A 25025-nucleotide genomic window follows, 5' to 3' on the forward strand; every position below is an offset into this window, starting at 1 on the left:
TTAATACAGCCGGGAAAGGGTTAATACAGCCGGGAGGGGGTTAATGCAGCCGGGAAAGGGTTAATACAGCCAGGAAAGGGTTAATGCAGCCGGGAAAGGGTTAATGCGGCCAGGAAAGGGTTAATGCAGCCGGGAAAGGGTTAATGCAGCCGGTCGGTCGCTCCCTGCCCGATCAGCATCGCCGAGCGGCTCCGGGAGGCGCTGACAGGAGGAGGAGGAGGAGGAGGAGGAGGCGCCGCCGCAGCGCGGGGCGCGCAGGATGCTCTGAGCCGCTCCTGCCTCCTCCCCTCCCGCCAGCCGGGGAAGGGGCAGCGGCCGGGGATGCCCCGAGCCCCCGCAGCCGCCGGCTGAGCTCCGGGGCTGCCGGCAGCGAGCTCCATCCCCCGGTGCGAGCGCGGGGCTCCGCATCCCGGAGCGCGTTCCTGCAGGGGATGCGCCCGGGAGCCGCCGGGCTTGGGCAGCTCGGGAGAAGGAAGGAGCTGCTGGCTCTGCTCTGACCATGGCAGAAACCCCGGCAGCGGCCGAGCCCCAGCGCCCGGCGCTGGTTTGTGCCTGAAGCCGCCAGACCTGCCCGGCTGGCAGGAGAACCCCCCGGGAGCGGCGCGGACGTTCGGGTTTCTCCATGAAAACACTGATGACGCTCAGCTGAAAGCGTGTGCCGGTCCTGCCCCTGGGAAGGGCGAGGGGCAGCCTGGCGTCCCCAGAAGAGGCAGCGCCTTGCCCCGGGTGTCTCCGGAGGGGCTGGGGCACAGCCGGGCTCGGGCTCTGCCCCATGACCAACGCTCAGCTCCGCGCACAAGCCATGGACTCGCCCTCCAGCCCTGCCGCAGGCCCTGTCACCTTCTCCCAAGTTTTTGGGCAGCAGTGCCAGCTCATGGAAGCAGGTAAGAGGCACCACCTCTCATCCCACATCCTGCTCTGCAATGTCATTGCTGTCCCTTTGCTGCTCCGTGCCCCACGTTCTTCCCTAAAATCTGGCGATTTCCAAAGGGAAAGTTGGGGTGGCAACTTCTGCATTTGCACACTGGCCTCAGCTGAAACCACTCAGAAGATCAGTGCCCAATTATTTAGGGTTGGGAGGGCTCTGTGGGTTTGGGTTAGCACAGGCTGAACAAGCTGCTCCTTCCCTCTGCTGGAAGTTTCCTCTGGATGTGAACAGGACATGTGTGGTGATTTTTGCATTTCAAAACAAGGACATTCTAACTGGAGGCCGATTTGCTGCTTTGGAGGGCGACTGCTGCAGCATGTGGATATCTGCTCTGGCATTCAGCTCTGTGAAGGACAAAATTGCTTTTTTTTTCCGTGGCTGTTTGTGTTACTGTAGCACCTGGGAGCTCTGCTCCTTTTCCCAGGTGTTTTCCTGCATTTCTAACTCTCTCCAGATGGGCCTGATTATGTCTTATCTGTGCCTTGTGGCTGTTAAATAGGTGGTGTGTGACATGACTAATCCAAAATTTTCCATGTTAGCCTCTTGCTCCTCACAGGTGCCCTGAAGCACCAGTCCCTGAGGTGCCCCAGAGCTCTGCACTCACATCCCCCTTCACAGCTGGTTCCCCAAGTTTAAGAGATTGGATAAGGGAATTTACAGAATTTGCTCCCCTTTTCCTATCCTGGCTGACAGGCAGCTCTGGGGAAGGCCGTGTTTGTTTACTCAGAGCCATGGAGAAACCTGGGTTTCTGCAGTGATGCCATAACAACACTTGCTCTGAATTTTTAGGGCTTGTTTTACTGGTACTTTCTTATTACTGCTTGTGCTGGTGCAGGTATCATGGTAAATTTGTCCTGCAAAGTGTCCCATCCTTTTTCTTTCTCTTTTCTCTCTCCTCCAGTAGCCAGTTCTGCAACTGATGATGTTTGGATTGTGTGTTTCTACCTCTGTGGTGGCATTACAAACACTGTGTGTTAGAGTTTCCTGCAGGTCTCTGTGGGATTTCTGCTCTGCCTCTCGAACTTTCACAGGCAGAGCTGGAGGATGACTCATTAGGAGACTAATTAGCTGGCTGCTACTCACTTAATCAAGCTTGGCATCGTGCTGCTGCCTCCAAGATAATGTCAGGCAGATCTTCAAGAGGGTTTGGTATTAAACTTTCCTGTTGCATGTCCTGGGATCAGTCCAAAGGTTTGGATCCATTGTGTCAGGTCTCACCCAAAGAAGAGATGTAGGAGAAAGTTCTGGTTCTGGGTGAGCAGTTTGTTTCCTAAATTAACAAGACCAATGAGTTGGGAAAACACATGTGCAAGTTTTAGTGTGGTTTGTTTGCCTTTCCCTTTCTTAGAGAGAAATGCCCCAAAATGAAACTTGGGAATTCTGGATTTTCAAATCCCACCTTAGTCAGTCAACCAGAAGATTTTCTTCACTCTGGTGGATCATCTTGGTGGGATTTTCTGTATGATTTCTCAGGTGTGAGATGCAGTGTGAGGATGTTTGCCAAGGGTGTCAGTGACGCCCAAAGGGATCCAGTGGATGGTTGAGCTCCTGTGAGTTTTCTGTCCCTACAGCAGTGACCATGCACAGCCAGCACTGCTGACAGCACAACTCCAGCTGAAGGGCCTGTGGGTGAGTCTGTGTTCACAGGCAGGGCTGGAAGGATGCCCTAAGGTGGGAGTGGAGGTTTGGGACACCAAGCTCTGGTTCCTCACTTGTGTCACTGAGCTGACATTTGGGACAGGGCCACAGGGCTGTGCAAATGCCTTTGCAAACCATGAAACCAGATCTGCCCCTGTGATTCCCCTCAACAACAACCTCTGAGGAGCTGTGAGGAGCCAAGGTCTGGCCCAAACAGCCCAAATCTCACAAGAAAGATTTGTGGATACCCATTGTCACTGATGGCATTTGGGCTCCTTAATCACACAGGGATGTGCTTGAATGATAAAGGTGCTGGCCTTAATTAAATGTCAGATTCTGTGCCTGGAGGTTTGCCAAGCTTGAGATGGATCACAGGCTTGACAGCACTCTTTGATGTAGCACCTGCAGTGATCTCGTGGTTTTTATGGCTGCTGTGCTGTGAGGACACTTCTCCAAAGCAATGTGAGAAGAGCTGGGCTCTGCTTGCAAAGTGTGATTCAGGTTCTGTGTAGCTCTTGATGGGGAAGCCAGAGGGTGTGTGATGCTCCCCTGAAAACACATCCCCTCCTCCCAGTGCTGCTCTTCAGTAACTTGCTCTGAAAAGCAAATACTGAATGTTGGGAACTCAGCTTTCCCCTTGCCAGCTGCACCTCGTTCCCACTGATACAGGTTTGAGAATTTGGGGGTTTAGTGCAGCTGGTTCTGCACATTGGCTGCTTGTTCCTGCTCAGCTCATGGGGATGTCAGCAGGGCCAGTGTCAGTCTCAGTGTGCTCAGAGCCTGCACAGCTCCTGCTCTGGGTTTACCCTCTGCAGCAGCATCTGCTGGCACAGCACACGGGATGCTCCCTGGGAAGTTATTTCTCTGCCTGCTGCCCCTTCCCTCTCCAGCTTTGTTTGCTGGGATGTGTCCTGGGGGCAGAGGGGATGGCAGGGCTGAGCTCCCCCTTTGAGACAAAACTCCAGTTTCCCAGGGCAGCACTTCCTCAGTGTTAAATTAAATTTGGCTGATGCCTGAAAGGTCTGTCAGTGTGACCTTCAGAGGCAGAGTAATTCCCAATGGGGGCTGTAATTCCTGCCTGGGGTCACTCAGGGAATAAGATTCCTGTTTTCCTTAGTAAGCCATGCAGGCTGGCTGATGTTTTACCTTCTCCAGCCTGACTACAAGGCTGGTGATTTCCAAAAAGGAGTAATTGGGAATGAAGCTGGCTTCACATTCCCATCCTAAATCTTCTGATCCCAGAAGAAATTCGTGCCTGCCAGGCAGTGCTGGTCTTGCTTGAAGCACAAATTTGAATCTGGCACAGGTTTGTGCTATAAATTTTGCTAATACCCAAATGAAAGACTCTAGTTGCTCATTTTAGAAAGGAAAAGAAAAAAAAGCCAAAAAAGTCTGAAGGATTTATGATTGTCACTACCAAACTTTAAAATGAGGGTTACTAAGAATTTGAAGAGTGTTTCCCATCTGATCTCTCATGAAATATTGAATATATGGTGTGAGAGCTGAATGCTCTCTGGAAGAATTAGGCTTAGCAGATAAACCATTTATTTTATACATGGGCAAATTCCAAGCAATTTGTTTGGCATATTGCAGTTCTCTGGACTTAGGGCCATGCATTATTTTCTGACTCACTGCTCCATTAGAGTAATTTTCATTTTCCATCAATTCTTTGGCTCTCAGATGCTGCTGATTTGTTATGCTCTCAATATTTCTTCTTTATATCTTGCCAGTGGATTTTCCATTGGTTATGAAATAAGGATCTTGATTCAAGATGTGGCCAGAATGAACAAGAAAGTAATTTGAAAATCATCCCAACCTTAGGATTTTGCAGTGAATCCCTTCCATATTGTGTTTCTATTACATAAATATTATCCATTACATGCATTCTGGATTCCACTCTGGTGGCTGCTCCCCAAATGGAAGTGAGTTTAGTTTGGCTATCCCCCCCAGTAGAAAATTCAGAACATGGTACAAAATTCTTAGGAGTTCTTCTATGGAAATTAATGTCATGTGGCTCAAAGCTTTTGCCTTTCCCCCCCTAGATCTGTAGTTTTTAGCTCTTGATCCAGCTCCTCTCAAGGGGAATGTGAGGTAAGATTGATGTGGCACTACTTGAGCAAAATATTTGTCATGCAGCATGAAATCCCTGGAATCTCATCTGGTCTGGCATCTTTTGCAAAGATTTTGTTTTGCAAACAAAGCATGGAATATGCAATATAGAATTCCTTCATCTGCTGCTTGAGTATGGTTTTTAAACAAATAAAATAGTATTTTTAAAAAACCTGCTCTGTACCCCCTGACTTGGGTGAAGGTTTGCTCAGGGGCTCTCCTTGGAGCAGAGTTCAAATCTGATGGGTGTTAATATGAAAAAATGATTAAGGGGAAAATTTCAGCCCCTAATAAGATGTAGAAGGAAATCTCTGACCTTCTAAACTGAGGCTGAGATGAACATTTACCATCTGTTCTCTCTTATTTTATGCCTGTAAGTCCCTTGTGCATTTTTCCATTATTTAATTAAATCAAACAGGATCTGGTTTCAAACCATTTACCTGGAGCTGAGGCAGAGCAGAGGTGGTGCAGTTTCACCTTCATCCCACAAGCTGAGTCCCAGACTGGTTTGGGCTGGAAAGGATTTAAAACCCATCTTGTTCTCCACCCCTCCATGGGCAGGGACACCTTCCTCTGTCCCAGGTTAAACTGGGCCCATCCAGCCTGGCTTTGGGCACTTTCAGGGATGGATTAATCTCAAAACCATGGTTATTTCAGCTGAGTGACACCACTCTGTGAGCCCAGGCTGCAGCTCTCAGAGCATCTGAGCAAACCCTCAGTGACAGCTCCTCCTGCCTCCCGAGGACAACGAGAGAAAACAGTCAGCAGAAATCCTGCTTGGGTCAGTTGGTTTGGGGACACGTGGGATCAGGGCTGGGGATGTCTCTGGCACTCAGAGCATCAGGTTTCCTACGTGCATTAATCAGTAATAAATCTTTCATGGTAACAAGCTGCTTCATTTGCTGTCCCAGGAGGGCAGGGGGGGATGCCTGAGATGTTTTCAAACGTCACAGCAGCAGCAGCCTGGCTTAATTACTGTGCCTCAGGTTAGATTACCCAGTTTTGGGAAAACAAGAAACTGGAGCAGGTGTCAGGTGGGTGAAGGGAGATGGATTTGGCTCTCCTGGGTGGGGTGAGGTGAGACATCCCTGACTTTACAAAATTGGCAGTTTCCTTTGTTTTGTCAGATTTTGTGGTTGGGGGTTTTCCTTTTATTAAGTCTGACTGCTCTTGAAGTTTCTGTTCCCTGAGCAGAGCTGTGGTCTGGGTTTATGTGCTGGTGTTGTCAGACTTGAGCAGCTCCAAAGCAACCACATAAATCTGTGCCCACCACTGTAGTGCTGAGAATGGGCAGAATAAAATCCCTGCCAACTTTCTGTGCACGTTCCTGCCAGGCTGAATCACCCTGTGTGTGTTGGTGCAGAAAAAGGTGTCATTTTTGTCAAAGCCAAACCCATTTTTCTGACATGACAAGGAATGTATCAGAAACAAACTGCTTGAGAAGCCCCTGGAGCTTTGTGTTTTTGAGGAGAACAGAATAATCTGATTCTCTCCAGGGCCAGCTCCAGCACTAGGAGGAAACACCATTTACCTCTTCCCAGAAAAGCCATGAGCAAAAATTCTCCTTGACAGGGGATGTGCTCCTGCCTGAGCTGAATAGATTTGAGGGCCACAGAAATTAAATGGGAGGATCACTAATATTTTTCTTCTCTACCCAGTGGAATGGGCTGTTATTAGGGATAAAAAGAAGTGACATTTATCTCCCTCTTTTCACTTCATTAGGTAGGACTGTGCTCCAAGGAGGAAAAGAGTGGATGGAGCCCACTTGCTGTCTGTAGCTTTTACTGCTCTACAATGTTCTTTTAACCATTGCTAAATGGTTGAAATGTTCTTTTAAGCACTGGGGAGCTTCACTGAGCCTTGAAGGACAGAGGCACCACAGACAAGGGCTTGCTAATGCTCCATAAATACCAATATGAAGTGCCTGAGAGAGCCATGGAGCCAGTGTTTCAGTGAGCAAAGTGGGGTGTGACAGGTGGGAAGTTCTGCTGCCTCTGAGAGGATTTCCTGCCTTTATTTATTTCAGGCTGGAAAAGCTGCTGGGGGCTGCTGAGCCTGGCTGAGAGCACAGGGCAGGATCTCCCCCAGCACAGAGGTGTTTGTGGTGGCCAGACAGTAAAAGTGTCCTGGGGGTGATGGGCTGAGCCTGCTTGGAGAGGGGACAAAAACCCAATATTTTCCAAAAATGAGGATGTGGGTATTAAGGAGATGGTGGAAGCTGGAGTGGAGCTGAATCCCATTTCCTTGGTGGATCTTTACTGCCCAGAGTAGCACCCAGGGCTGGTGGGGTCTGGTTAAACCTGCAGCAGCACCTGGGAGCTCAGGAGCCTGTGCTGAGCATCTGCATCCCCCTGCCATGGGCAGCAGCTCCTCTGTCACCCACCCTGCACAGTCCCTTGTCCCATGGGGTGGGATTAATGTTTCAGAGCAGCCACTGAGGGAACCAGGATGTATTTTCCACTGTGGAATTATGGATATGTACCTACAGCTATTTATTAGTGCACAGCAGGAGGGGGTTATTCTTAAAGCAACAAGGAAAAGCTTTTCCCAAATATTCTGACTGCTGTGTGCTACCAAGTATCTGGGGAAAAAAACAAAACAAAAAACACCAAACCAACAACAAACAGAGAAAATATTGAACAGTATTTTTTGCATAAATTAAATATAAACTGTTCCTTGTCATCTCAATAGTCAGACTCCATTATTACAGCATCTGTGCACAAAGCACTTGTGAACTGATTTACTCCTGATTCAATTATGGGCACTGTTCATCTGCCCTCCTGATGGACTAATTTGGTTTTGTCAGTTCATGCTCATAGCAAAGTATATGGATGTAATAATTCCTTGCAATTGCAACTCTCATGTTTTTATGACACCAAAATAATGAACTGAAAACATGCATATGGTTACACTTGCAGCTACAAACAGGAATTAGTTATCATTCTTTCTTTGGAGCCTTAGAGGCAATTTTAATGGCCTTGCATTATTAGAATGGTAAAGAGAATGATGCACTTGTCTTTGCTCTGGCTTTATCCTATGTTATGGTAGGTGGGAATTTTTGAGAATGGTGAGAGATATCCTCTGCTGCTGGGCCAGCTGTTAAAAACCAGGTGGGGAAATGTTCTTTATCTTCCCACAGCCCATCCTCCCTCCAGGAGATATCTCCTGTTCATGGCCAGTGAGTCCCAGGGCATGACTGATAAAATTCCATCATCCCATGGGAGATGCTCCAGCCAGGGGAGGAGCCAAGCCTTTCCTACCCAGATAAAAACTGAGATTTGGAGCACCAAGGCTGCCCTTACCCACTGATTCCCATGTTTAAGAGCCACCAGACCTTTCTACAGGATCACTTTTCAACAAGAGCATTTCATCTGGGCTGCCACCAGCGTGTCCCTGCCCATGGAGGGGGGGAATGGGATGAGCCTCAAGGTCCCTTTTGACACAGACACTCTGGGATTCTGTGATCCCTGGTCAGCAGCACTGTGTGCTCAGTCATTTCTGCAGCTTTAAATAAGGGTTTGGTTTTCCTGCCTTGTGGGTCAGGGGGAGGGTGGTGCAAATGTACCTCAGTTCCCTCTAATGTGTTAGAAATATTTTGGGTGATCTGGCCATGGCACCACACAGCTCTGAGTGCATAAATTCACTCTATTTATTCATGTTTCCCAGTTTCTGGAAGTCTGGGAACACACTGAGAACAGCTGTGAGTCAAACAGGTGAAATCAAGATGTCATTTTTATGACTTTGAAGACTTGGAGCTCCTTCCTCTGTTTTTCACTCATGGGCAGATGGCAAAGGGCTCTCAAAAACCAGCTCTGCCCACCACTGCTGAAGTTCTCACTAAATAATCCAGCTCTGCACCGGCCTGTGCTGGCTGTGGCCAATTCCCACAGACTGAAGAACTGTGGTTTTCTAGAAATTCTGTGTTTATAGCAGAAATTCTGTGTGCTGTGGTGCTGACCCTGGTGTTTGCTGCCTGGTGTCTCCTGTGCTGTGGGAAAACTGCTCCAGCCTGGGTCCTGACTTCCCATTTAGCACCTGGTTTTAAGTAAAAAGCTTTTGGCAATAAAAAAATAATAATAATTTATCAGAATATATTCTGAGAGAGAGCACAACTATTCTCCAACAAATGTAAAACTTTTTTTCCTTTCCACCCACCTTTATTCTCCTTTTTTTTTTTTCATTTTTCATTCCTATTTTAAATTACTTTTTAAGCTTGGGTAGCATGTTTCCAGTGGCCTGTTGCAGACCTGAGAGCAGTTTGTTTTTCACCAGCTTGTCTATCAGTTTGCTGTGTGCTTTAGATACCAATAACACACTGACTTGAAAAATAATGATCCATCATCATAATTCCTGTGGATTTGTCAGGCTGGGGATGGCAGCCCCAGCTGAATTGATTGTTTAAAAAACAAAGTAGGAAAAAGACTTATTTCTGAATATCCTCTATTTCTTAATTCCATTCCTTAAAGGTGATATTTTCTTGTTTTCCCCTCCTCAAAATTCAGGGTTTTAGTAAATAATGTGTCAAGTGCAGCAAACACATCAAATGATGAATTTGCTATGTGAATTGATAAGGTGGGATTAGTTTCCTGTAAACAGCAAAATGCTCCTCTTGCAGATAAAAACAAAGCTTTTATCTTCAAGGCAAACTGTCAATGAGCTAGAAGGGTAATTTAACATTCACAGCTGTTTAAATGGCATTAAGTCTTGTGAAGATTTATTATACACAGGTAGGAATCTCAGAAAGGCCTTTCAGAAGTGAGAATTTTTTTTCCCCATGAAGTTCAGCATTTTAGTCAAAATTTGATATTCATTAGAATCAGAGATGAATGGAATTTGTGCCAGTGTTTTGAGAGGGTCTTCCTATCATTTAATATTTTAATGTTCACCACATGGGGGGGAAGAAACAAAGTCAACATAATCTCCAGCTTTGATGTCAAAAGGCAAACGAGAAAGTTTAAAATACAAATTAGCTTCTCTGGAATCCAACTGTGTGGGTCTAATTATATCTAATGCTAATTATCCTATTGATCTTGGCATTTTATTATATTGCAGCTATGATTATTGCCAAGCATAATCACACATTCAGTTTTATCCACACAAAACTCAAAAGCAGGCTGGGGCTGCTGCTTTGCCTTGGGAGTGGAACAGTGGCTTTAGGTGTTTTTATCTTTTTTCCCCTTTCCCTTTTAGCTTTTCTATCCCAGCTGGCCCCAGTTACTGGGAATGCCTGCACTCCAGGAAAGTTGTGTTTTCCATGTGGAGAGAGGGATTTTGTTATGTTTAACCCTCGTTGAGCTGGGGAATGTTCCACTCGAGGTTTCATTCCTGTTGATTGAGTTGGGGAATCGTGGCTCAGACCTTCCCCCCTCCTTTCCCCTGGGGAGGGTATTTTGTAATAAATGTGAAATGAGTAATGAGAGTGGGACTGTGATAATTTCTTTTAAGAAAGGCAGAGCAGAAATGGTTGGGCTCTGACACCCTGTGATCTGAAGGGGAATTTGGGGTGTTTTGGCTGGACTGCTCCTCTTTCCTTTTGTTGGGCCATGGCAAGAGTGGGTTTGGCAGCCTCAGCACAGGGTCTGGAGCTGGGGAGGGTTCCCAGGGCTCCACCCTTCATCTACAGGATGAAATATCCATCCCAACACAGCTCGTGCTGCTGTGCCACGAGGGTTGATTTATGGAATCCCTGGGAACAGACCAGGAGAGGGAGGCAGAGTACACAGCAAAGCCCAGCTCAAAGCCCAGCTCAAAGCCCAGCTCCTGCCAGAGCCAGCCCAGCTGGGCTGGGATTGAGGTGGGGAAGAGTCTGTGATGGTCAGTGTGATGGACACAGGGGTGGTCAGTGTGTGATGGACACAGGGGTGGTCAGTGTGTGACACAGGGATGGTCAGTGTGTGATGGACACAGGGATGGTCAGTGTGTGATGGACACAGGGATGGTCAGTGTGACACAGGGATGGTCAGTGTGACACAGGGATGGTCAGTGTGACACAGGGATGGTCAGTGTGTGACGGACACAGGGATGGTCAGTGTGTGACGGACACAGGGATGGTCAGTGTGACACAGGGATGGTCAGTGTGTGACACAGGGATGGTCAGTGTGTGAAGGACACAGGGGTGGTCAGTGTGTGAAGGACACAGGGATGGTCAGTGTGTGATGGACACAGGGATGGTCAGTGTGACACAGGGATGGTCAGTGTGTGACGGACACAGGGATGGTCAGTGTGTGACACAGGGATGGTCAGTGTGTGACGTAAACAGGGATGGTCAGTGTGTGCTGTACACAGGGATGGTCAGTGTGTGATGGACACAGGGATGGTCAGTGTGTGACACAGGGATGGTCAGTGTGTGATGGACACAGGGATGGTCAGTGTGTGACACAGGGATGGTCAGTGTGTGAAGGACACAGGGGTGGTCAGTGTGTGAAGGACACAGGGATGGTCAGTGTGACACAGGGATGGTCAGTGTGTGATGGACACAGGGATGGTCAGTGTGACACAGGGATGGTCAGTGTGTGATGGACACAGGGATGGTCAGTGTGACACAGGGATGGTCAGTGTGACACAGGGATGGTCAGTGTGTGACAGGGATGGTCTGTGTGTGATGGACACAGGGATGGTCAGTGTGTGATGGACACAGGGGTGGTCAGTGTGTGACACAGGGATGGTCAGTGTGTGATGGTCAGTGTGTGACACAGGGATGGTCAGTGTGTGATGGACACAGGGGTGGTCAGTGTGTGATGGACACAGGGATGGTCAGTGTGTGAAGGACACAGGGATGGTCAGTGTGTGATGGACACAGGGATGGTCAGTGTGTGACACAGGGATGGTCAGTGTGTGATGGACACAGGGATGGTCAGTGTGACACAGGGATGGTCAGTGTGTGATGGACACAGGGATGGTCAGTGTGACACAGGGGTGGTCAGTGTGTGATGGACACAGGGATGGTCAGTGTGTGATGGACACAGGGATGGTCAGTGTGTGATGGACACAGGGATGGTCAGTGTGTGATGGACACAGGGATGGTCAGTGTGTGATGGACACAGGGATGGTCAGTGTGACACAGGGATGGTCAGTGTGTGACACAGGGATGGTCAGTGTGACACAGGGATTGTTTTGGTGTTGTTTTTTTTTAATGTGTGAGATGGTATTTTTGTTTGGACTTAGGTGTGTATTATTTTTTGTTTCTATTACAATTTTATAAACCATGAGTTTTACAGTACTTTGAGTTAATAAGCTGAAAACTGAGATGTATTTTTTTTCTATAAGGTTTTTAAAGTATAAACTGTTTAATTAAGGAATGATACTTTATTTTTTTAATTTTTATTTAATAACTTATTACTTGTCTATTGAAATATGTTCTTTTTTATTTAATTCCAAAATTCTACTTAGACTTATTAAAAGGTAGAAAAGAAGGACAAACTTTCATATTAAAGCTTTTCTTTTGTTTTACATATATATATATTACTATATTCTAAAATTTTAAACTCTAAATTTTCTGCATCATGTTGTTACACACTTTTATTTAATCTACACATTTATAATCTCAGTTTTATTATTCATATTATTTATATTTTGGAAGCTTTCTCTACAGCTTCAGGTCAAATGCAGTTTTTTTTGGGGGGTCAGTGCTTTTTAACACAGAAAATCCAAAATTCCCAGTGGCCAGGGTTCCAGCACTCCCTCCCCTGAGCTGTTGAGTTCTGGGCTCCAACCCAGCCCAGCTTTTCTCAGGGAGCTCCTGACACCCCAAATTCCATCAGATGATGCTGGCTCAGGTTAATCTGCACAGGTTCAGGTTCATTTCAGGGTAATTGGGCTGATTTAATGAGATTTGATGATTACAAGCAGCAGCATTTGGTTTATCAAATGGGCCAGATTAGATGTAAATCAAATTTGTCCTGAGAATTTGAGCCCAAGAAATGTTCAGCTGTGAGGGTGATCTCACCTGCTGGGGAAAAAGAAAGGAAAGAAAAACTTGAAAATCAGAGTTTTTGTCTTTGTGGTGTTTTCAGTTTTTTCTTAGTTTTATGAATTAAAGCCTGACAAAGTGAATGGTAAAATCTAGAGAGAAAAAGATTCTTCTTTCATCAACAGCATTGCAAACTGCCTGTTAAAAATAAAAAAAATTAAAAAAAATACAAAAGGCATTTTAAGGAAATAAAAATATTTTGGGAAACCAGCTCTTACAAGAGTCACATCAAGGGCCTTTCATGCTTCTGGCATTCAGTCCAAATTCATCAGTCAGTTTCTCTATAGCTCTGCCCTGTGTAAAAGTTTTATTTGATGTCCCAGGCAACCTTGAAAATTCTTCTGGGCTGCATCAATTCGATTTAATTCAGCTTCATGTTAGAGCAGATGATGTCAAATCAGCCTGGAGCACCCACACTGTGCTTACTGCAGGATTTTGGCTGGTGCATGTTTAGGATTTTTGGCAGGACAGTGTGAGCAAGGCAATGACAAAAGTCTTTGTGCTGGGGGTAAGTGCAAGGAAAATGAAATTTCTGCCTGCAGCACCCCAAGGGTACGTGGAACCACCCAGGTCAGCAACAATTTGCCCCAAAATAATTCTGTGAATGAATCTTAGGGTGAGCTGCACATGGAAGTTCTTGCCAGAGGAGAGGTTTCAGCTAAATAAAGTCCTGGTGAGCAATTACTCTCATAATTTGGTGGTAAATCCTGTCAGGGAATTGCTCTTGGTAACTCTTCTATTATTAATTAGCTGAACTACCATGAGGCATTATTAAATATTGAGGAGTTAGTTGTTTATTCCATGTTAAAACATGGCATACCTGAGGTTTTTCCTTATTTTTGGTAGGTACAGAGACAGTGTCTCAGTTTCCAGACACAGGGAAAATGTGGCTGGTGTGTGTGAGCAGCCTTTGGTGTCTGCTGGGTCTGCACAGGACTCTTCCAGGAGGGGAATTCTTTAATTCACAGCTGGCTTGGCTTGGAAGGGACCCTGAAGACCCTCTTGTCCCTCCCTTTCCCCTGTCCCAGCCCTGGGCAGTGCCAGGGGTCCAGGGGCAGCCCCAGCTGCTCTGGGCACTGTGACACCCTCCTGGGGAAGGGTTAATTCCAAATTTCCCACCTAACCTGTCCCCTGGCAGTTTGAGGCCATTCCCCCTCATCCTGTCCCTCCTGTCCCTTGGAAAATTCCCTCTGGAGCCTCAGTGGGGTCAGGTGAGAGCAGAGCTGGGATCAGCTGGTTCTCTGACCACGGGTGCCCCTCTCCAGGCTCACCTCTGTCCACAAACAGCCTGAGAATGAATTATGACATTTCTTATTAGGAAATAAGCTCCACGTGCCATTTCCTGCTTGGTATCACCATTTGTTCCCCCTTTACAGCCCTGAGCCTTCAGCAGGACACAGCACCATCTCAGTGGGGATTTTCCTGTGGTTTATGGACCTGTCCAGCCCTGTTCCCCAGAGGTGCCAGCCCTGGCTCTCGTGCCAGGCAGTGGCAGGTCACTGTGACAAGGTGCCACCTTCCCCTGGGGAGCTCCCAGCAGGTGTGTGCCCCTGCCTGGTGACAGACTGCAGTGAAAATGCACAAGGATTGGCATTTACTGGAGATCCCTGCAGCCCCTGACTGCTGGGGGGTTGTTGGATGTCTCCTTCCATTTGTTTTCCTGCGTGGAAAAGGTGTGTCCAGGGTGAGATGCTGCCCTCAGGGTCCATTTCTGTGTGTGCTGTGAAATGCTTTTCAGGTGTCACCCCTGGTGCCATAATTCCCTTTAACAAGCAGAAACAGAGATGAGGAAAGAGTTGCCAGGGCTGTTGTGTTGTGGTGGAGAGTGATGTGTTTGAAGAAGGGTGTTTGCTTTATTTTCTGGGGCTGTCATGGTTAATAAATGGATGAATAATTAAGTAAACTTATCCATAATTAACTCCACAGCCTGAGGGCATATGACCAATTTGGACAGTCCTTATGTCAAGGCACATGTATCAGCCCTTGGAAGAAATCTCAATTCTTTATGGAAGAGCAAGTTTCTCTGAGCAGACTCCTGGCAGAATTTCCAATTAATTTAATGAAAGCTTTTCTTCTGTTTGTGTTTATTTTACAAGTGTCCTGTATTGTTTTACCACTCATATCTCACTGCCATGGCTCATCCTGTATGCCATGATTTATGTTTCTCTGTCCAATGCTTGAAGCTTCACTGGGTTACTGTTATTATTTCATATAGAAAATTATGTAGAGAGCTGGAAAAGTTCTTGATTGAGTTCGATATGTAAACCACACCATTATTCAGGGAAAATTAAGGGCTAAAAGGATGGGTTTAGGTTTGAATATTTTTCAGCCTGGATTTTTTATTTCTTCAACTTTGGACACAAATTTTGTTTTCCTTTACATAAAAACCCCTTCAATGGATATTGGATGAAGATGAGTGTTATTGCAGCTGTATTTAAAGACTGAGACTGAGTTTTTGGGTAAGAATCTGGTCCTTGAAGGTTCTGGAAGTATTTTAGGAGCTGTGGATCCCTTTGCTGCTCAGCTGTCCATGAGCAGCAGGGTCAGTGGAGCATCTCCTCTGTTGTTATGGGAACACCAGCAGTGGGGTGCCAGGGAGGGCAGCAGAGATGCTATTTGTTGAATGACATGTAAAATCAGGTTTTGCTGCTCTCCTCAGAGAGATTTCCACTCTTGTTTTGGCAGCCATGCTCTGAGCACAGGATGTTTGGAGATGTAACCTGTGCTGGGAGCAAACACTGTATTCCCATGTGGAATTGCCACCTGGGTGCTGTGATTTGGGATGTGCATCTCCATCCTCTCCTGTGCTACTGCAATAATTCACCCACAGCTCCCCCCAAACCTCCTGGAGTTCATTGAATTATCAGGGACTGCAGGTCCTGAGGGTCAGTGCAGGGTCAGCAGTGAACAACACACCTCAGGTGTTTAATGCAAACCATTTTGAGTGGCATCTCCTCTTTGAAGCACGAATCAAACCCAGGAGGTGAAATCCTGAGGGGTTTTAGGATGAGAGTGAGCAGACAAGGCGGCTCCAGCACAGCTGCACTTGGAGCCATAAATATTCAGAGGCTGAGGGTAAAACAGCTCACAGTGGGTGGAGATGCACTCCAAGCACAGCACACCCTGCTTTACCAGCCCCTTCAGCCCAGCAGAGACACTTGTCTTGGATTTCAACACAAGATGTGACCAGAAATGTGAATCCTGTCACAGTCACCCTGATCTCCTGGCACACATTATCTGCTCATGGGCCATCTTTAAACCAGCTGGGCAATCATCTTTATCTTCCCACAGCCCATCCTCCCTCCAGGAGATATCTCCTGTTCATGGCCAGTGAGTCCCAGGGCATGACTGATAAAATTCCATCATCCCACTGGGAGATGCTCCAGCCAGGGGAGGAGCCAAGCCTTTCCTACCCAGATAAAAACTGACATTTGGGACACCAAGGAACCTTCTTTCCACTGGATTCCAGAGGAAAGCCAGACCTTTCCACATCATCCCTGGAGCTTCAGAGGAAACTGCACCTTCTCCAGGAGCACTGCTCCAGCTGAACCACATCTGCCCCTGCAGGAGGATGCAGCCACCATTGAATGGGACTGTGCCAACACCCTGACTGACTGACGGGTGTCAGCTTGGATTCTGACTCTGGCAGGGCTGGGATTGTTCTGTGTAATACTGCATTGCTATTTTAATTTTCCTAGTGAAGAACTGTTATTCCTAATTCCCATATCTTTGCCTGAGAGCCCCTTAATTTCAAAATTATAATAATTTGGAGGGAGGGGGTTTACATTTTCCATTTCAAAGAGAATCTTCTGCCTTTACTGGCAGACACCTGTCCTCCAAACCAGGACACTCCAAGCACAGCACACTCTGCTTTACCAGCCCCTTCAGCCCAGCTGATGTTTCATCCTTTGCCATGGTTGTCCCTCCCATCCAAGGCTGGCACTGGAATATGTGGTCATAAAACTTTCTGAGCAGACAGCTCTGAGCCTTGTAACTTTGCAGTATAAACTCATTTTCCTCTGTTTTGGGTGGAGGATGTGTGAGCTGGGTAGTTCAAGACTTTATCTGAATGACTTTTTCCTACTTTCAGACATTTTGGAGCCTCTTTAAGCATCCAGCTCAGAGTTACAGCAAAGTATTTAATTTCATTATTTTCACTCCATCTTTCTCCCTAAAAATGTCTAAAGCACACATACCATTAGAGCTGCTTGAATGCTCCACAGTAAAGACTTCAGGAACTTTGGCACTGCATCTGATTGGAAATTCAAATGGGATTTGCTGGTGGGGATGGAAATCCATCTGTCAGCTCAGGGCACGTGAGGAAGAAGGTGAGGATGATGTTACCAGAGTCAGCATTTGTGAGATCATTTCCTACATGATTTGCAGCACTGAGGGTTCTGAGCACTGCTAAACCTCATGTTTTAAAGAATAGAGCCAGGATAACAGGAGATTTTCTTTTCTGAAAGCAGCGAGTTGTATTTATTTCCTGGGTGTTGTGTTCACCCAGGTGCTGAGAATTCTAAAGTCTAATGCTTCTGGAAATTTCCTGCTTCAGTTGTAGCACCTGGGTCTCCCCAGATCAGGGAGAGGTGATGCTGAACAAGGGGGTTTATTCTGTTATGTGCCTTCCCCCAGACACTCATTTTGCCTTCCAGATTTTTAAGGTGCTTAATTCACTTGATTATTTCATATAACTGCAAGAAAAACCAATAAACAACTGGACATCTCATTTTTTTTTTTTTTTAATCAGTCTTTCATGGTTGCTATCATTTATTTTTTCACATTCCTGCTGTTGCAGGGAAGAAACTGATGCTCACTAACACCAAATTTGAATTTGTTTATCAAGTTTGAGAGAGACCCATGAATTAAAGAGAAAATCCAACCCAGCATTTCTAGTTGTTCCACAAGGAGAAAAGAAATTCTAAATGTTGTGAGCCAGCAAGAAATGCAAAAGTGTGTTTTTCCAGCTGAGGAACTGAAATTTTGCTGGTTTGAAATTTAATTATTTTTTTTTATCTGATCCAAATGTTTACTTATAATCTAGTATTTATTCCTATTTCTATGTATCACTAATGGAAACATATTTGGCCTGATGAAAGTCATAACCTTGTAACAGACATTGTTTTTAAAGGGTGGAACAGAACAATCTGGAATAAACCTGTGCTTTATTTTCCAATCAAAAACAAACTCTCTTCAATCCAAATTTCTGTTCCTCCTGGAGGGACTCCACAAATGTACTTGGATTTAGAAGGGGACAAATAAGACACCAGGTAATAAAAATCAGCTATGCAGTAGTTTAGATAACTCAGTTTCTCCTTTTTCTTGTCAAAGACACAGGTGCCCATTACTCTGCTCACCAGAAGAAATCCTCTTTATAGCCAGGAAATATTTCCCCATATGGAAATGTCATCCCAAAGGAGCAACATCTCCTATTGATTGTCCCCTGCAGGATCCCAGGAATAGAACCATTATAAAAAAAATTAGTCTTATAATTCCTTGTTGCAAATCTGATTGAGTTTTGTTTGGGAAGACAGAATATCCTCGTTGGGTTTTCTCCTTCCCTTCTCTAAGAGCACTTCACCTGCCAGGTTTGCCAACAGAAGCTTCTTTTTCCTTTTGGATCAGCACTGGCTGAGAGTTTGGACTCTGTGATGGATGAAAAAGGGAAAAAACTCAAACACCATCCTTGTCTGAGGAGCTCTGAGTGTTTGGACCTTTCTTTCTGGTCTGAAATAAAGTCAGAAATGAAGATTTTTAGCTTGGAAAATAACAAGTTTTATCTTCAGGCTGGGGAAAAAGAGACTCAGGGAGGATCTTCCTGCTCTCTTCAATCCCTGACTGGAGGGTGGAGCCAGGTGAGGTTCAGGCTCTGCCCCAGGGGAAGGAACCAGCCTCAGCTTGTGCCAGGGAATATTTCTTCACTGGGAGGTGCCTTGGGCAGGACAGTTCCCACCAGGAAATGTTGGAGTCACAGCCCCTGGAAGGGACAGGGCTCAGGACCTGCAGTGCTGTTGGGCTGGATCATCTCTGAGCTCCTTTCCAACCTAAATTATTTGATGTGCAAACTTGGCCATCTCAGTGCTGGTTTTATTTCCAGGTTTTTCTGCTCTCCTGGAGGGACTTCTGTCATTCATCAGGTCCCTCTACAGCCAAGTTAGCAAGTTGGCTGCAAGAAGCAAAATATTTCAGATGATTAAAAGATTTAGTGCTTGAAAAAAACCCTCAATGTTTTCTCTGTTTACCAGGTAAATTTATTTCTAAACCCTCAATCCTTTCTCTACTTTCCAGGTAAATCTTTAGTGCTGAAGCTGACTGGTGTGTGTAGGAGGCATTTTTGTGCTTTACTCAATGCTTTGACATCAGTGGAAATGAAAAGCTGTATAATTACCCTCTGGCCTTCTATCTCTCTGTGGTATCATCTCTAGAGAACCAAGGACGGGGTGGAGAAGCCTCTGCACAGCAGATAATCACAGCCATTAGAGGAAACAATGCCAACTTAAAATCAACTCAGTAAAACATTGATATTGGAGTCTGTGCTGATCCATTCCTGAAACCAGGCAGCCAAGAAACAGCCACTGCTCAGGGCAGCAGTCACAAACTGAAACAACTCTTGAATAGTCCAGTAAAATCTTAAAATATTGAAAGGATTGGTGTTGTGAGATGGGGGACACAAAGGGTAGGAACATCTGCTCTAGGTGAAAAATACAAGTCAGCCTTAATTACAAATTTCCAATCAATGCTGCTGTGTTCTGAAGGTGTTGGTAAATAATTAATGAGAGAGTGAAACACAAGAATGAAAATTTCCTCTGAAATCTGATTTAAAGTGAATATCAGTGCTTTTCAAAGGAGGAGAAGGAGAGGAGCAGGTTTATGGTGGAGCTGGAAGGCAGAAGTGCAGAAGTGCAGTAGTAGTTTTATTCAGGAGAGGAGCAGGTTTATTGCAGATCTGGAATGCAGAAGGTGCAGCAGTGGTTTTATTCAATAAATGCTGCTGGAGTGGCTGTTGTCACCAGCCCTGATCAGCACAGCAGCTGAGTGCCCAGGACTGGTGACTGCATGGGGAATATCCACCTGTCAGTGGGATCTTGTCACATCCCCTCCATGGCATTTAAAAGGGAAGGAAATCACTGTCTCACAGCCCTGGGAGAGTTCAGATCATCAATTTATCTCTGTTTGTCTGAAACCAGTTGGAAGTACAATGCAAGTTTGCCACTTAAGGATTTATTTTTTTTTTAATCCAGTTCTGAGTTGAGCTGGTTTTCAAGTTGTGCCAGGGAGAAGAGCAAGCTGCCATGGGGGCAGTGGCTTAGGTGGCCCATGGACCTGTGTGAGCATCTGCCCTTGGGCTTTCACCTCTGCTCAAACTGGGCAGAGTGTTCAAGCCTTGTGGGGCTCCTTGCCCAGCCTAAAGACTGACACAAAGAGAGCACAGCATCTGCCAAGGGCTTTATGACACCTACAGCCAGCCCTCTTTGGGAAACAATATGAATAATGTGTGATCTCAGCTATGCCAGGATTCCTCCATCTTTTTGAAACATCATTAGGTATGACTCACTGGTTAAAAAAATAAAATTACAGCACTGACTGGCAGGTTTGGGGTGCCTTTTTGGCTCTTTCTAATTAATGAAGTAATTAGGAACCATCAAATCTCAACCCACAGCATCAGAGCTGCCTTGGAGCAGCCCCAGGTGCAGTTCCCTGTGTCTGCAGGGGTGGGTGCAGGATCTGCTGTGCCTGAGCTGTGCAGAGCCCACACAAGGGCTGTGAGACTGGTCCCAGCACTGATGCAATGCAGTGGTTTTTGCAGCACTGGCATTTCCAGATTTAGTTCAGATCTCACTGCAATGCCCTCTCAGCTTGGAGAAGGAAAAAGAGACTTCATAGCTGTTTTTAAGTTTTCACCTCAATATTTTGAGCCCTGTTGGTGCAGTCCTCATCCCTCAGCTGGGCTAAAACCAAAACCACACCATCCTAAGAATGTTTGTCTTGTTTCTAGCAAATATGTTGCTATGGGAACTCAATGTTGCTCTGGTTGCTGCACCAGCTGCACCAGCTATCTGTCTCTAGGCTGTCTCTTTTTCCTGTAAATTAATGGCATTTAAACTAAACATATTAAGTTATTTCATGTTAATTAATTTGAATGTTAAGCTGGGTGTTTGCAGAGTTTCCCCCTCCCTGCTCACCCCCAGCATTAATTAACTGCTCCAGACCCTGCAGTCCCTCACCCATCCCTGGTCTTCCCCAGCTCTCTGCACTTCCAGCACTCCCTGCCTGCACGGGAAGTAATCAGTGTCCAAAATAATTGCTTTTCACAAGTCTGCAGTCAGCTTCCTTGTCACATATTTAAGCTGTAATGAAACTGTTTCGGTTGCCAGGAAGAAATATTCAGTTGAAATGTTCTGTAATTGCAGGTGGAGAGCAGAGCCGATAATGGAGCTGGTTTCATTTAGCACATCATGTTTTCATTTGTTGGAGGCATTTCCTCCAGCAGGGCTCTCCTCTCCCCATTCCTGCTGGGGAGGAGGGTGGGATCCCCCCAGTGTCTCTGCCTTGCTCTGAGGCAGTGGGAGTGCAGGGGAGCTCAGGTGTGGCTCAGGGGGCACAAAGAGCATCCTTGGCCCCGAGGCAGACAAGTGATACAGGATTAACCTGATTGTGCTTTGCTTGTGCATTCAGCCAGCAGGGAGTTTGGGAGAATGCTTAAATTCGAGTTGGTTACCTAAAAATCTATAAATTAATTATCCAAGAGTTGTTGCTAAATCTAAACTTCCTGGGAGCTCAGCAGCAAACAGAGCCATTGCTTAGGTTTGCAGCACACCTCAGGAGTCTTTATCCTAGAATTCAGGATTCTTGGAGCAAAATCCTTGCTGTGGAAAGGACAAGATGGTGAGTGTGTGCAGCACACTTAAAACATTTCCTATGTACCTCTGTGATCTGTGGTCAGAGGCTGTAGAGAAACTGGCTGATGAACTAGTGACCTGTCCTGGTTTGAAAGACAGGGGTTAACTAGGGAGGGCAGGAGCATCCCTTGGAATGGGGAATGTGAAAATGTAAAACCCTTCCCTTTGAATTATTATAATTGTAAATTAAGAGGCTCTGAGGCAAAGGTATGAGGATAGGAATAACAGTTCTAGTATGCATAGTAGTATGTATGTATTATTAGTATGTATAATTTATTAGTATGTATAACAAGGCAAAAAAACCAACAACTACTATGGAATTAATAACAAACAGGGAATTTATATTAATAACAGGGAAACAGAGATGGGACAAGAGGGAGGAGAGGCTTTGGGGCAGCTGATCCCAGTCTGTGCAGGACTCTGAGGAGCACTGGGGGCAGGAATGAGCAGAAATCCTGGGGTGGGGGAGAAGATGAATCAGAGAATTCTGGGGCAGTAGCTGGAAATCCCTGGCAGGGCAGGGATGGGCTCAGGGCAGGGATGGGGCTCAGGGCAGGGATGGAGCTCAGGATTCCCAGATACCATAGAAGATGGTGGTAGATCCCTCTTTTAGGAGGCAGGGGTTAATCAGATCCCGATCAGTGGCTGCTCTCACTCCACAGAAAAAGCTCCTGGCTGGGTGATGGTGAATTCCTTCCCCCAGAAGCAGCAGCAGCAGCTCTGAGCATCCTCTGAAACCCAGAGAGGGCCAGCAGCTGCCCCAGCCCTCCTTGTCCTGCCCCAAATCCTGCTGTATTTCTGTCCCTCTGAGAAAAATGCCCCAGATTAGAGAAAAATGCAACCAGATGCCCTCCCTCCCCCTGAATTTGGCCATTTCTTCATTTCCTTAAATACTCAAAAGTGCCCAGCAGTCTGTTTTTTAGCAACTTATGGGGAGAATTCTATAGGTAAGAAGGAACAAAAGGAAAAACCCTGACACCTGACATAAGCCCACAGGGAAATCTTATTTACAAGGAAGACAACAGAAACATTAATGGATCTTTATTAGGATTATTGGGGCCATCTGCTGTGTGCTTGGTGGGAGCTGCACAGTCCCTGCAGCCAAGCAGCAGCAGGGACGTGCTGAGCTCCAAACTCTTCTCATTTAAAAGCTCCTCAGACCTTTTCAGCTCCTGGAACTTCTTGCTGCAGTGAAAAGTCAGCTGATCATCCAGGCAGGGAGCATGGAATTTTCTGTCTCTCTTCAGATGCGTTTTCTTTCTTATTTCTTATCTTTGACAGGTTTTTGGGGTCAAGTTGCCATTGAAATTACTATAACCCAAAATTTAATAGCAAATTCTGTGCTTTGCAAGCCCTTCATTGGTGAGATGGTTTTGGATCAACTGGAGTTAATTGCTTTTTAATGCATACACAGATTTTTCTGCATATGTTTAGACAATTTGAGTGCAGCCCAAGGAAAAGGAATTAAAAAGTTGATTACCATAATTTTGAATTTTATTTCCTATCGGCCTTTTCTTATTCCAAGTGTGTTTCACTTTGCAACTTGTTTTGCTTGGATTGGGCCAGCTCAATCCTGAATTTCTCACTGAATCCAGTGAACCCACAACAGCTGCTGCTCCCAGTGGCCACACTTTTGTTGCCAAGGTTCTCTTCACACCTTTGGAGCATTATTTATTTACTTTTTTAAAGGAATGAAAGTCCCTGTGCCATGGTAATTCCTTGCTCTCCTGTTGAGCCTGCATTTTTTAACTGAAATGTAAGCCTAAGCAAGCAGCCTGTTAATTCCCAACTAACCTTCTCAGTGGCTGATTGCAGCTGGGGAATGACAGCTTTCCCATTTTGTTGAAATAAGTAAATTGGGAGGAATGTGTGGAGGAATCTTAGAGGCTTTATTAATGCCAAACACAGAGAGGCTCCTGCTCAGATTGTACTTCTTTGATTACTCAACTGAGTTATTAGATACATGAAGAACAGCCATTTAAATGTAAATCCATTCTCCTTCTGTAAGAGATAAATGGGCTTTGCCTTGAATTTGTAAGCAGAATATATCACTTTGATAAAGCAACTGGAGCTGAATAAAGCCAGCCAGGAGACTGAGGGAAGGATGAGGGTTCCTTTAAAGTGAATGGAATAGAGACCATCAGTTACTTAATTAACTTCAATTTCTGTATTAATGAACTTTCTCTGGTGCTTGTTTAAGCATCCAGATGCTTGCAAAATGGTTTTTTTTTCCCCAACAACAGGCATTAGTTGGCATGTGATAATTATAAATGGAGGTACCTGTCTTTTATACCCCAGGTGTAATTTTTTCATGAGCTCTGTGGCAGAGTCTCAGTGTGGGTGGTCCAGAGCTGGGTGGGCACGTGGGCTCCCAGCCCCAGGGCACCACAAGTTCAAAATGTGAAAAAGAGGGGAAAAAATGGATTCAGTGCCTTGCATGTTCCTGCTGAGACCTGCAGGAGGCAGAGGGCAGAGCTGGATGCTCAGCAGAGGTGGCAAAGCTCCTCCTGAGCACAGGGCACTTGGGCTAAACCACAGTTCTGCTCCAGATTCTCTCTGGGTGGCTCTGCTGGCTGTTACCAAGAATGGAGGATTGAGAGGAGAGCTCCAGGCTGTCCAAGGAGAAGGTAACTCTTCCTGCAGGATGTCATCCTTCAGGATAACCCTCAGATGTCCTTCAGGAACTGGCTCTACTCACCAATCCCTTCTGCTGTCTGTTACAGAAAACTCTGGAAGGAATTTAATCTTGAAAGGACAGCAGAGCAATTTTTCAAAGAGCATTTGGCTCCCAGAGAGGGGCTGGAGCAGCCCCTGGCTGCTGGCCCAGGGCCAGGGGAGCTCAGAGGGTGACAGTCCTTGCTCAGATCCCTGCCCTGGGTGGGATTTTGGGGGCTGAGCTTGTCTGCAGGAGCAGAGCTAAGCAGATTTGCAGTGCCTTGGAAAATCTGCCCCAGGAGCAGCTCTGGAATAAGCACATCCAAAGTTAAATAAGTGGCATTGTTGGATTTCTGTCTGAGCACAGGAAAAGGGGAATTGTCCCACGGGTGTGGACCTGGGCTGAGATGCTGCAGAGCTGCCAGGCTCCCACCCACACCAGAGGCAGATGTTTTCCTCTTGCTGACTTCCCATCACTCAGAGCCCCCTGTGTGCTGTAAGCAAATTGCTGCTTCTCTCACACATCCAAATTCCAGTTTGCAGCTCTGCTCCTTCACCCTCAGCTTTTGCTTCCTCACAATTAAAATACTCTGAAAGAGAAAAATCTCTATTTTAGCAAAACCAGGCTGGGTTCTCAAAAGCAACTACAAAACTCCAGTCAAGAACTGGGAAGACAAATGGCAGAGCTTCACCTTGGCCATCTGTAGGAAGTTTTCTGTTTTCTTTGTCCTGGACTCCTGGTGTTGTAGCTGCAAGTGTGGCCACCCTTGTTATCCACCTGCTATTGGGTGCTATTAATGGAATGTTTAATTCTTCCCAACATCAC

At 46.0% G+C, this 25025-nt stretch overlaps 1 protein-coding gene across 1 annotated transcript in view; it reads left to right on the top strand.

The window, feature by feature from the left end:
• The first annotated feature begins 206 nt into the window (after positions 1 to 206).
• Positions 207 to 25025, top strand: part of KAZN (kazrin, periplakin interacting protein) — a 195339-nt gene continuing 170520 nt past the window's right edge. Inside the window, exon 1 of the mRNA XM_056508342.1 lies at positions 207 to 884. Coding sequence (XP_056364317.1) covers positions 773 to 884 — 112 coding nt within the window. The 5' untranslated portion in view covers positions 207 to 772. The remainder of the gene's footprint in view (positions 885 to 25025) is intronic.

Source organism: Oenanthe melanoleuca, chromosome 21 (assembly GCF_029582105.1).
Source record: "Oenanthe melanoleuca isolate GR-GAL-2019-014 chromosome 21, OMel1.0, whole genome shotgun sequence".
NCBI lineage: Eukaryota > Metazoa > Chordata > Aves > Passeriformes > Muscicapidae > Oenanthe > Oenanthe melanoleuca.